Here is a 13452-nt window from a genome sequence, read left to right as displayed (position 1 = left end):
CAATCACTATGACCTCGGGCACTTCATCATAAAATGCCACTGTAACTATTGGACCAGGGTCTCAGTACGGCCTAGGGGTCGGGCCCAGCACTTAGGTGCGAACAAACTGATTGAAGGGGTTGTAATCAGGCCTGGGCGTACACAAAGTTACAAAAATTCTCTATGAAGTTCCGCGAGTGGCGGAGTGCAGAGCGAACTGCACTTTGTGCTGGTATTCCAGCTCGCGAATTTACAGTTCGCGATCACAAGCGGGAAGAAAACTCTGCTGCACATCGCGAAGTTAAGTTTTCTGCACTCAGCGAACTCCACGAAGTGCAGAAAACTCTGCAAACTCCGCGAACAGAGCAAAGTTCACTGCCCAGGCCTAGTCGTAATCCGCGCCACAGCGCAGGCTGCATGTTCAAAAGGTTCTGAGGGTCTCAACCTGCATCTGGGACATTTCAGAATTTAACAATCTTCAAAGAAGAAAATATGTAACTAAACAGTGTAAAATACAAATCAAAATATATAATCAAACATTCAGAATCACACTTGCTACACAAGGTTTGAAAAACATATAAGAATATATTTTATTTTTACAAATCTGAAAATATTTAGAAAAAACTACAAAATAGACGTTTTTAATAGAAGATTATTCTGTTGGTCTAATCCGAGTTGAGCATGAGGCTGACCCCCTGCAGCACCCAGTGAGAGCTGTGCTTAGTGGTGAAAAGGTCCGCTTCAAACACCAGACCAACTCCCATAGCGTTTCGTCTCATGGATGTTGTGTACACTGGTGTCTTGAGCGTGTTCTGCAATGAGAAGAAAGTGAGAACCATTAGAAAGAAATGTAAAACTTCAGCATATCATTTCATCAACTAATAAAGTCGATGAAAACTGCCTACAATTGTAATGTTTCCATTTTTAGGCACCCCAATTTCTTGCTACCGGGCACTGGCCTTTTGATGTGTATGCCAGCGTACTACTAACTAATTAATGTACTCACCTTCCTACAATTTTTCCCTTCTCATGTCTTCAGACAAACTCCTCTATGAAAATCAAAGCTGGACACAAGAGCTGGGGCTTGTTATTTTGCACACCACCAAAAAGTGGAAGATATGTATTGATTTGTTTAAGCACATATTTGTGACTAATTTTGAATAAATGTGTTGCAGGCACATTTCCACCGACTTGTTTTCTATTCTTGGCAATCTATAAAAAGCAAACGATATTCAAATTTCTAAAGATCCTCTCTAGACAGTATCATTGATGGTAGTTTAGACAAGCATGTTGTGACAACTAGAGGGCCTATCAATGAGCTTTGAAGTTTAAAATATCAACAAGGTGAATAATGTCCTTGCAGCTAGTTATACTAACCAGTTAGCACAGTGATAACGACTGTATCCAATGCATCTATATATACATTTATTGTCTTGTGGATAAACAGAAGATCCAGAAATGAGTGAATGCTAGTCGTGGACCCACAGAATATAAAAGTCTGTAAATGATGCATTCCACCCACACCATTATTAATATTCGCCTGGAACGCCTACATTAAAGTTTTTCATACTTATCCTTGTAGCTGATAACGTATGAGAAATATGACGTGACCTACAACTGTTTACTGTCCAGGATTGTTTATACAACAACATTACAGATATAAAATGGAATATTATTTCATGATGTTCTGATAACGGATTTGGACCCCTGGTCCAGAGTAAACTACTCTGAATATTAATCTGATGATTACTGTAATGAAACTAGAAGAACAGTCACCCAGGCCCTCGTCACCAGCAGGCTGGCTTACGGAAATGCCCTCTGCGCAGGAACGTCGGCCAAGCTCCTGGGACGACTGCAAGGCATCCAAAACACCTTGGCACATCTGATCCTCAACACCCACCGCCGCAGCCACATCACACCCCACCTGAGAGACCTGCACTGGCTCCCCGTCAACAAGAGGATAACCTTCAAGCTCCTCATCCACGCACACAAGGCCCTCCACAACACCGGCCCAGCATACCTCAACAAACGTCTCAGCTTCTACCCCCCCACCTGCCAGCTCCGCTCCGCCGGCCTCGCCCTCGCCCTCGCCACAGTCCCCCGCATTCGAAGAACGACTGCCGGCGGCAGATCCTTCTCCCACCTCGCTACCAAGACCTGGAACACTCTCCCTGCCAACCTGCAGCAGACCCAAGACCTACTGGCCTTCAGAAGACTCCTCAAGACCTGGCTCTTCGTTCAGTAGCAGCACCCCCCTCCCAAGCGCCTTGAGATCCTCACGGGTATGTAGTGCGCTTTACATGCTAGAGGTACGATCTATTGAATTTGAGGGAAATTGGATTTCACAGGGGGTACGATTTTGGGTGCCTGCACTGTGTTGTCTCATTTTAAATAACTGCACTTACTTTTAACTGCTTCGCTTCTCACGCTCCCCGTTCCACCCCGAGCTTTGCTCGTTTGTGTGGAGGGAGTTTCTTTCTATCTCCTGCCCGGCCATTATTCTCACTTCCGGCGGAAGGGGGGAGCGGTCTAGTTTTCATCACGCTCCTTCCCCTTCTTAACGCAGGGCTTCATTCGAGCAGCGGTCTACATGCTAGAGGTACGATCTATGTACCGCGCTGCTATAAATATTGAATTTGAGGGGAATTGGATTTCACAGGGGGTACGATTTTGGGTGCCTGCACTGTGTTGTCTCATTTTAAATAACTGCACTTACTTTTAACTGCTTCGCCTCTCGCGCTCCCCGTTCCACCCCGAGCTTTGCTCGTTTGTGTGGAGGGAGTTTCTTTCTATCTCTTGCCCAGCCATTATTCTCACTTCCAGCGGAAGGGGGGAGCGGTCTAGTATTCATCACGCTCCTTCCCCTTCTTAACGCAGGGCTTCATTCGAGCAGCGGTCTACATGCTAGAGGTACGATCTATGTACCGCGCTGCTATAAATATTGAATTTGAGGGGAATTGGATTTCACAGGGGATACGATTTTGGGTGCCTGCACTGTGTTGTCTCATTTTAAATAACTGCACTTACTTTTAACTGCTTTGCCTCTCACGCTCCCCGTCCCACCCCGAGCTTTACTCGTTTGTGTGGAGGGAGTTTCTTTCTATCTCTTGCCCGGCCATTATTCTCACTTCCGGCGGAAGGGGGGAGCGGTCTAGTTTTCATCACGCTCCTTCCCCTTATTTATCGATGTGTTGGGCGACACGCAGCGGGCGCGCCAAAGGCAAGCCCGCCTGCGCCCGTCATCACCTGCACATCGCCTCTCGCCAGGACCCCTGGCCGATGTCATCCTGGTGCCATCCGCTATGGTAGGGAGGAACTCATGGCATTCAGCACCGACCCTGCCCTTTGCACAACCAACCCTCTTACTTTAGGAGACTTTTCATGGGACTGCCCTGCCTGCGGCTCCTTTTCTATCCCGACCCCCACTCTCCCGAAATGTGTTCATCAGACCAAACCCCAGATACAGCTTAAAATACTACAGCTTAATATCAGATCTCTGGCAAAACATCACGCCGAAGTTCTTGATCTTATCTCCGAAGATCGCCCTGACATATTGTTTATGTGTGAAACCTGGTTAAATGATGACCTGGTAACGGTCACTAACCTAGCTCTACCTCCTGGTTATTCCATATGTACACTAAACAGGGTCTCCAGGGGAGGTGGGATAGCGATCATCTTTAAATCACACTATTCTTGCCTATTTAATAAAGCGCAGCTGGCAGACTGCGAAGCGGCGCATTTCCAGGTAGCTGTGAGTGCACAGTACTCACTATCAGGCCTCCTAATATATCGTCCTCCGGGTACTGCAACCACGTTTAAGAACGCGCTCCCCGAGGTTGTTAGTGAGCTTGCAGCAGGTTCTGCTAATTTTAGCATCTGTGGTGATCTCAATCTCCACCTGGACCAGATCCAAGACAACGCCACTTTCATAGCAGACCTTGCTGCTCTCCAGCTGGACCAATTAGTCCCTGGAGCTACGCACTCAGCAGGACACCTGCTTGATCCATTATTTACCAACCTGCACTCAATTATTGTGGATCAACCAACCCCCATGGGCTGGACAGACCACTACCTGGTCAGATGGTTCGTCCCTCTCATTGAACCCCCTAATAACGGAACCCCTAGGTCGATCTTTAAACGGCCTTGGCATAAGCTGAAGCTGGATGACTTCCACCATTTTCTTAACGCCAACCCTCTCGATAACTACCAAGACTACGATTGCTTCTGCGAATGGGTCCTGCGAGGTCTGGACGCCCTAAGTCCAGCAAAATGGGTGAAAGGTCGTAGCACTACCTCCAATCCTTGGTACAATAACTCTCTAACCATTCTGCGGAAAGCCTGTAAAAAGGCGGAACGCGACTGGAGGAAAGATTACATACCAGAGAAAAAAAGGCATTATTTGGCAGAGGTAAAATTGTATCATAAAGCGGTCTGTAAAACACGTGCATCCTTTTTTGCCTTGGAGATTAGCTCCAGTCTTAATCCCACTAAATGCATTTTCAAAATCCTTAAAGACCTCCGGACCAGGAAAGCAAGTACCCCAGTGGTACCTTCCACGCTCTTATGCGACGAATTAGCAAATTTTTTTGTCAATAAAGTGCGTACTATTTACTTATCCTTTCCTGCTCCCTGCTCACCCTCAACCTACGTTAGGTCTAGAGTGGAACCTAGGGTCTCCCTGACATCCATTCCGCCCCTCTTAGAGGCTGAATTCACCCGGCTCAGTGGCAAAATCAAGTCAGGCTCCCCCTTGGATCCCTTACAACCATCTCAATTTAAGGATTCCCTTTCAGTCTTTAAGGAGCCTCTCTGTAACATAATTAACAGTTCCCTATCAACTGGGACTGTTCCGACCTCCTGGAAGCATGCTTGGGTATCTCCAATTCTAAAAAAACCCAATGCAGACCCCAACAAACCGGAAAATTTCCGGCCAATATCCCTTCTGCCCTGGGTGGCAAAAATTACGGAGGCTCACGTTAACAACGTACTGACCCAGTTCGTGAACAATAATTGTATCCTAGACCCTTCTCAGAATGGGTTCCGAACGGGTCATAGTACAGAAACGGCCCTTCTGGCCACCACTGAGCAACTCCGGTCTCGCATGGACAGAGGTCAAAGTGCGGCGCTGATTTTATTAGACCTCAGCGCCTCCTTTGACAAGGTGTCCCACGAGATTCTACTCCAGAGACTCGAGGAAGCAGGGATAGAAGGCATAGCCTTAGATTGGCTTCGCTCATTCCTGACTAATAGATCATTCCGAGTCTCAATACCCTCTATACATCTCAGACCCATGCCATTGGTCAAGGGGTGCCCCAGGGCTCGGCCTTGAGCCCACTGCTCTTCAACATATACGTCCAGCCTCTAGCTGCGGTCGCCAAGCTATGGGACCTTACGATTGTCTCTTATGCTGACGACACGCAGCTAGTGGTCACCTTGGTGGACGGTTCTTCACCCTCGGCCTCCAAATTTAAAGACGGCATGACGGCAGTGGCCAATTGGATGGCAGCCAATTGTCTACAGCTAAATGCCAGGAAAATGGAGGTTCTGTTGTTGGGTAAGCATGCCAATCTATGGAATGATCAGTGGTGGCCGGCAGCCCTGGGAACAATTCCCTCCCCAAAAAATGTAGTGAAGAACCTGGGAGTTATGATGGACTCTTCCCTTTCCTTTCAGGCCCATACCAAGCAGTTAGCCGCATCGTGTTTTGGCACCTTGCGAAGCCTAAGACCTATTCTAAAATACTTTGCCCCCTCGGTTCGTCAACTCATCGTGCAAGCTACCATCATCTCACGTCTTGACTATTCAAATTCTCTTCTCCTGGGGGTAAATAAAGCAGAAATTACAAGAATGCAACGCATTCAAAATGCGGCGGCTAGAGCCTTGGTGGGTCTGCCACGTTTTTGCTCAGCTTCCAGCACTATCCGTAAATTGCATTGGATCCCCACTTACAGACGTATTCATTACAAAACACTTTGTATTTCCTTTAAAATTCTGAAATGTGCTAGCCCGGCCCTGTTGAGTAACCTGATCTCGCACTATGTTCCTTCGCGCCCCCTTCGCTCAGCTGAGCTATACTTAGCAACGGTGCCTAGAATCAGCCTTTCCAGGACAGGTGGTCGGGCCTTCCGATACCTTGCGCCTAAGTTATGGAATTCTCTCCCGGTACACATCCGCGCTATTGATTGTCTGACGTCCTTCAGAAAGGCTATTAAGACCTTTTTGTTCCCATCACCCTAGTCTTTTCTATCAATTCTTTTAGGCTGGCCTACATTGTTATCGTTTCCTCATGTGGTAGCGCCGGGACGCCCCTTAGCTGGGGCAGCTGTGCGCTTTACAAAACGGATAACATAACATAACATAACATAAGTGTCTTGATTGATTGAATGAAGTGAATATTTGGAAACTCAACTTAATTGTTATGGTTGTAAAATGGTAATTGTTATGGTTGTGAAATGGTCCATAACCTTACATGGTGTTATTAAACAAACATAACCATTCGATTAATAAATAAAAAATCCGGTAAAAGAAGGGATTGGCTAATATTGTAATACCTGCAGTTTGAGACGATGAGATTCAATTGGGATCACCTTTAGAATTGGCAGTTCTACTACAAGTACTTTGGGTTTACTTTTGATGAGGCAGGAATTCTCAACATCCCAATCGGCTCCTTCGAGATAAAGTCCAGTAATAAAGCATCCTGTATTGGAAAAAAAATGCATATCAAAATATACCCAGATGAAAGTATTAACACTATTAAGAATGAATCCGAAGTTGGATGCAGTTTTCACAGGGGAATTAGTTTCATAGGCTTAATTCTTTAGACATTATTTTATTAAACGTTTTCCCACAAAAAATGTATGATTTCAGTATGTAGTTGAGCTGAGATGTGTTCTTTAGATATAGCATGTGCTATTGGACGATTTATGTGGGCAGTTCGTGCAATGCTCATTGATAACCAGTAGGAGTGTGGATGTGCTTTATAAAATTACTGGCAGAATTTTATTGGAAGATATATTTTATTGGAAAAATGTATATATGGTTTTAGTGTTACACATGTATTTTATCTTTTTTAATTGCTGTATTGTTTAAAGTAGAGAAAAAGAGGGAGGTCCCCTTTTGGTCCAGTCAGGGACATGGGATAATACTTGAAGCAAGAAAGTCCCTAAAGACAGTTTATACTGTAATGATGTGACACAGTCTATTAAAAAATGCTGGTAGTCCTATGACTGCACATCAACTCAAAGCGCAGCTATCCAATCACGCCAATAGTACTGGCTTCTTCCAATAATTTTAAATTGGTAAATTCCAGCAGTTTTGAATTGTAACCTCTGGGCATAATAGCTATTAGATTGCGAATAATGAATATACACTATCACTTTTTTACAGCACACCATAAATATATTCCTTTACGGTGGCTCCAGTGTACATATATGCACTGTAAATACCTTGCATGATAAGGTAAAAATAGACTTTCATAACTTAAAATTGCAACAAATGAATTTAGTGCAATTACTAGATGTGTTTTGCATTTTTCTTTGTTCACCAAAGGTCGGTTCCATTGAGAAGGTCATCATTCGCTATTTAGAAAAACTGTCCTGAAGAAGGTGTTTACCAAATACCAAAACGCTGTGTCGACAACTGTTTTTCCACAACAATATGTTTTTAATGAAATGTTTTTATGATATATGTACAGAATGGTATTGTATTGAATGAATTCTGCTTTTCTATATATTTGATTTGTTACTGTAATTTTTACATTTTCTTAATCCCTATGTGAAATGTATATATTCTTTTGACATTGTAGCAGTATTGGTTCCGTGTGTTTTTGCATATTTGACTACCAGCATTTTTTAATAGACTGTGTCACATGATTGCAGTATTAAACTGTTTTTAGGGACTTTCTTGCTTCATGTATTGTTTAAAGGCCATTGATCTAAATACACATATCCTTAACTTGACAGTGTGTAGTGGTAAATTTCATTGATACATTAGTCTATGCAATGCTTAATTTGTGCTGGTCTTTGCCGTGGCTTGGGACCAGTACTTGTGTTTTTAACTCCAGCACATTGTATGTCATTCCACCACATTGTGGCATTGTCCATCTATTTCAACAGAGAACATTAGCACCGTATTTGATAATTCAAAGTGTATTTTAAAAAGTGGATTCCAGCTTGCCCAGGCCATTCTTACCGCTTTGGGTGACACATATACCCAGGAGTCCCTAGGGTAACCGCTGCGCTCAACAAATTCAATTAACATAACATATGTCTAAGTGTGATGAGTAGGAGGCTGCGTTGGTTCTGTCATTTGCCAGCGCTTTTAGAGACAGTGGAGGCTGCAAGCTGAAGGGGCCTTCTGAGGTGTAGATTAGACCCTGGTACTAGCTTGCTCACACATTAAACACTGATTCTATGTTTTATCTCACCTCCTCCCTAGGTGTAATTGTACTTGTTGTAATATATATCTGGATGCAATGACAGAAGCAGCAAATTGCCAGAGGGCGACACACTATGCTAAGCACTGATTTTTAGCTTACGGTTTAAGTCACGCCCTGATTACATCAGCCACGCCCCTTTGAGAGACCCCCTAGTTTTTTCATCCCACTTAATGCCCTGTGTACATGTGCCATGCCCCATAAAAGAGGGTGAAAAGAAAACCATTGGCCACTGCACTCTTGTTTACCATATGCTGCATGAGAGAGGGTAAAATGCAAAGCGTTGTCCACACCACACTTCCAGGTTTGAAAAAAGAAAAGTTCTCTATCTGCCTGCAGAATTGCAGATTTTGTTACCTTGGCCAGGGCGCTCGGACACTTCTTCGTCTGCCTTGTAGCCAGTCACTTGAGTATACAAGGTGGATCTGTCAAGTGGCCAGCCGTTCTTCCTGCAGGTGGCTTGGACAAGTGCTGTCAGGTAAGACTCCGGGATATGCAGCCCCGACAGCCACATCACATTGGGCTCAGTGCCGTTTACCTGCAAATACAAAGCATCAGAAAGAAGAATTTACTATGCTTCCGCCTCGTGCAAAATAGTCCTAATTTACCAAAGAGAAACATGTCAGCCTAATGTTACTGCTTTCCTAGATCAGTTCTTTTGGTAGACTGTTATATTCCCTTTAATGTGCTTTCTTCGGTTCGGTAGGTGCCTCTGTTCTGTTGCCACATTGCTGCATGGCAGCAGGAGGCCATGTCACTTAGTAGCTAGTCTGTGCCCTCTGGGAGTGGTAGAAGCTATGTCTTTAATAAACCTAATAGCAATGATATGTGAAAGTTCACAGGGCTGAGAGGGAAGGCGATTGAAACTCTACCAGGTAAGGTGAACTCACTCGCTCGGTAAGGGGTACCTGAGCCCTACTGGATGTGCTTACTATGAGGTCCTGCAGGGCGAGGAGGAAAATCCCAGCTACGGGTATCCTATCAAACACTACATTATGTACTAAAACATTTGCATGTGCATAGTTACATTTAAAGCAAGCCAGGGAAGTTATTCACCAAGTGGACAGAACACACATTGTCATGTACGGTTTACTAAACCCTACATAAGGGAACGCGTATTTAAGGGGGTAACCTTATGTAGACCCCAGGGTCCCTAACCAATGCGGGAACCACCAAAACTCTAAGCTCTGGCTCAGGATACTGATAGCATACCTTAAAGCGAATGACCTACCATAATTACGCACACCAGCCTCACCAAGACTTGGCAAGGAGACAGCCAATAGATACCTCACTCTTCCAAGAGGTTATATATGATACCAAGTACTACCTTCTACTAGTTTGCTTTGACTCACCTGTTAGAGAAAAGATGAATGACCCTGCAAATTCACAGAACACATGTATTAGCAAACCCAGTGTTGTTTTTGGGCCCTGGGCCAAACATATTTTGGGGCCCCCATTCAAAACAACCTTGACTTTTATTGCCTATTTACAGCCAACACAACCCTGCATGACGGAAGCAATATAGAAGAAAATTGACAATGGTGAGATTGAGTGATAGAAAAATCCCATTACCAGGGAGCTCCTTGGAAGGCGAGGGCCCTGGGCAATTGCCCACTTTTGCCCAATCCTTAAAATGACTCTGAGCAAACCATAGAGTGGCAGGTACTCTGACCAAAGGCAGGCAAAGTCAACTCAGGCATTTAGAGAAACATTGCACTTTCACGGAGTGGGGAAGGGTATACACACCTTGAGATATTTCACCTTCTTTCCTCAGTCAAGCCACAGATTGCATAAATGCAAGTATAATCCATTTATCTACCTCCTAGGCACTTTTGTAATGCTCAGATAATATATGGGAATACATCCGAAGTTTATGGATCCATGTCCTTTGAACATTTTGGGCATCTGATAGAATAGAACCCATAACTTAAAAGGAAAATGCTAAAAACCCGTACCAATGATGGCGCACCATAGATACTTGCCAAAAGGCAAAAAACATAAAAACACATTCATATGCTCCTACCTTAGCTGTTGGCCAGGTGTGGTCTCATTGTAATTTAAGGGCATTATGGTTCTACAGAGGAAGGAGACATCTGACGTTAATTGACAAATATGTCAATGTTATTTACTTGCATGGAAGAAGTAGACCTTAAACTCTTCTTTCTGATATCAAAGACCTCAAGATCCTTTCATGAATGTCAATAATATGACCAATAATGATTAACACATGATCTATTCAGTCACTGTTTGAACCAACTAGCTTTGGCCATCTTTAGGCCTCAACTTTTCCAGTAATAATGTTTAACATTTATATCCTCTCACTGACTCAACACGTTGAGGGCCTTCCCTTCTAGGTATTCCATCTGGATGACACCCAAATCCTCGTTAAACTGCCCTTAACTCTGTTGTTTAATCAGTTCAGCTGTTACGCAAAGACAGAGATTCCGGTAGTTGGACCATAGAGCTGGACCTTTACGGTGTTACTAGACTACCTTGATGGATGCCGCATCATTCCCAGGGTATAAGGTGTCTCAATCCCATAATGGGCATCCGCTGTTCTCCCAGCCAGAGAAGCGAAATCTGACTACCAAGAAACCTAGTGGAGCAGGAAAAGGGCTCCTGAGACAGGACAGTTTCTTGTCTGGGAAGACACGTTTCTAACTTCCCACTGCTACTTATATTTGCTTTTGTTGCTCAGTATTTATTGTTACCTTAGATTCCATGTTTAACAACAACTCTGTATTCCTCGAATAGATCTACGTCTTCTTGCCGAATCCCGCTTTCCCATTTCCCTAAAGTTTATCTGCTTTTTAGGTCGAGCGTGAGCCAGCGCACCAAGCGCTGGTCTGCGAAGAGCTGTGGTAGTCGAGTATGGAGAGAAGCTACGTCCACTCCTCCGCCCTTATGTTTCATTGGCTTGTGTGTTTTTCCTTTGTAAATGCTGGCTTCTGATTAATTAGGAGGCTTGTTAGTCCCTCCTTAGTACAGCCATGTCTTCATTTGTATCCTTCCATGGCTAATGGCCCCTTTACTTGGTTGTTACATGGGGCATGTACTATTTCCTTTGGCACACATAGCGTCACGCAGATTTGTCCATGCCTTCTCCTCTCCTCCCCCCACCCCGCATGCCCTCCCTCCTGTTGTCCGTGCTTTCTCCCTCTCGCCCTCCCTTCCCTACCGATGTCCATGCTGTATCCCCCCTGCCCTCCCTCCAGTTGCCAACCATTTGCAATGCAATAGGACTAGCGTAAATTTGCCAATGCTTGTTTTGCCCAGCTCTCCCTCCCTCCATGCCCAGGAGGACGGAGTGCAGCTATCCCCTCACCTCGCCCCCTGCACCCTGACCTTAGGCACTTTGCGCCCAGCTAACACCCACCCCTTTCCTCGCTCAAGCCCATACGCCCCCTCGGAGCCCCTCCTGAAGCCTGTAGAGCGTGAGCTGCATCCTAGAACAAAGGGGCACAGGAAAGAGAAGGAGAATGCCGGGGACCAAGATGGTGGGGAAATGGCGTCGAGGAGGATTGATGTTAGATTTAAATGAGTGCTTACTGTCTTGTTGCTGAATGGTGTTCCTGAACCCCTTGGAGTTCCCCCACCAGCAGGTCAAGCCTTCGTGAAGTGCAGGGACTCTTTCTGATCCCTTAGTGGTAGCATCCAAAATCTCATTGTACACCTCACCCATTTTTCATTTTTTAAAAAGGATTGCGACTGCAGCACATCTATCTGCAGGTTTGGTACTCATCAAAATAATCCCTCACCACCCTCCTACCAATGCGCTGATTTCAAGTTGGTCGGAGTACTGAGTTCTAAGATATTTACAGCACTCTGTGACTATCGAGTGTCTTAAATTCCTCACTTTTCCTCGAACCTGCTGGAATTGAACAAAGTACCAAAATACAATTTTTTCTGTGGCATGCGGATTTTGTTGCAGCAAGCACCAAAATCCGTTGCTGCTCCAAAATCTTCATGTTATCCCTCAAAAACTAGGACCAGGTGCTATTTACTGCACCCTATATATTCTGAGGGAGTTAGATTTTATCAGGTTTGATAAATACTGCATACTCCTCACTCTAACCACCTTGCCATCAGGGCCACCAATGTGTGTAAAATGACTACTCTCACTAGTAACCCAATGTCACCAACATAGCTGTCATCAATTCTAAATCTCCTCCCTATGGCTTGAAATAACCCCAGATTTCTTTTACATTGCTGAAAGGCCTTAAGTCAGCATCAAATGACGTAAAATGCACAAATCTCACAGGAATTGGGTCAAAATCTCAACTGGTTGAAATGACCCCAAACCTTACATCCTCACATATTGCTTGACTTGTCCGAATTCTCCTGAAACTGATCCAGTCAACACACATCTCCCAAGAGTTGCACATATTTCCTCTAAGCTTCATTAACTAATTAAATGATTCTGGAATCTTTTCGAAACGTCATCTGCAACAACAGGGAGCACTAAAATGGCCATTTGGAAATATCTCACTTTACTACAAATGTCCACGAAATATCTCCAAGGCTCCCAAACCTTCCTAAACGTGCAGATGGCACTAGAACTCTCCTTGAAATGACTCTAAGCTTTAAAAAAAAGTAGTTCAAATGCTTGTAGTTTGCACTGAAACTGTACCAATGACACGAAATCCAGAAATAGTTTTACCAACTCAAAATCTCACACATGCCTCACTCAAAATCAACCTCACGTTCTAATCACCATAAATCCACATCAAAGAGTTATACAAGTTTTAGGTACAAATCCTGTGACCCTAACATCCCAGAATAATGGGATCGCATCACTTTCAGATTCGCTGAAGGTGTAGGGGAAACATTTCCTCCACGGTAAAAAAAAATTGTTTTCCCTGCGGAGAAAGAAAAATGTACTTTTGCATATTCAGCTGCTCTGTGCAGGGTTGTCTGCTATGAAGTTGCCGTAGGGGAACCAGGGACCCATGACAAGTGTAATTCACCTGTAATGGAACATGAATATTTGCCATCTAGAATACAGTGGAATTATGGAAAATCTCTAAATCTTTTAGATT

General features: G+C 44.4%; 1 protein-coding gene across 2 annotated transcripts in view; it reads right to left on the bottom strand.

Annotated features, from left to right (window-relative positions):
- Window positions 1-484: 484 nt before the first annotated feature.
- Window positions 485-13452, bottom strand: part of DNAH10 (dynein axonemal heavy chain 10) — a 2445728-nt gene continuing 2432760 nt past the window's right edge. For both annotated transcript variants that reach the window (XM_078667623.1, XM_078667624.1), the window contains 3 exons: window positions 8771-8951; window positions 6531-6676; window positions 485-791 (listed from right to left, as the gene is read on the bottom strand). In XM_078667623.1, coding sequence (XP_078523749.1) covers window positions 645-791; window positions 6531-6676; window positions 8771-8951 — 474 coding nt within the window. In that variant the 3' untranslated portion in view covers window positions 485-644. The remainder of the gene's footprint in view (window positions 792-6530; window positions 6677-8770; window positions 8952-13452) is intronic.

Source organism: Lissotriton helveticus, chromosome 11, assembly GCF_964261635.1.
Source record: "Lissotriton helveticus chromosome 11, aLisHel1.1, whole genome shotgun sequence".
Classification (NCBI taxonomy): Eukaryota; Metazoa; Chordata; class Amphibia; order Caudata; family Salamandridae; genus Lissotriton; species Lissotriton helveticus.
Note: the sequence above shows the minus strand (reverse complement) of the source record. Positions and strands in the feature narration are given on the sequence as shown.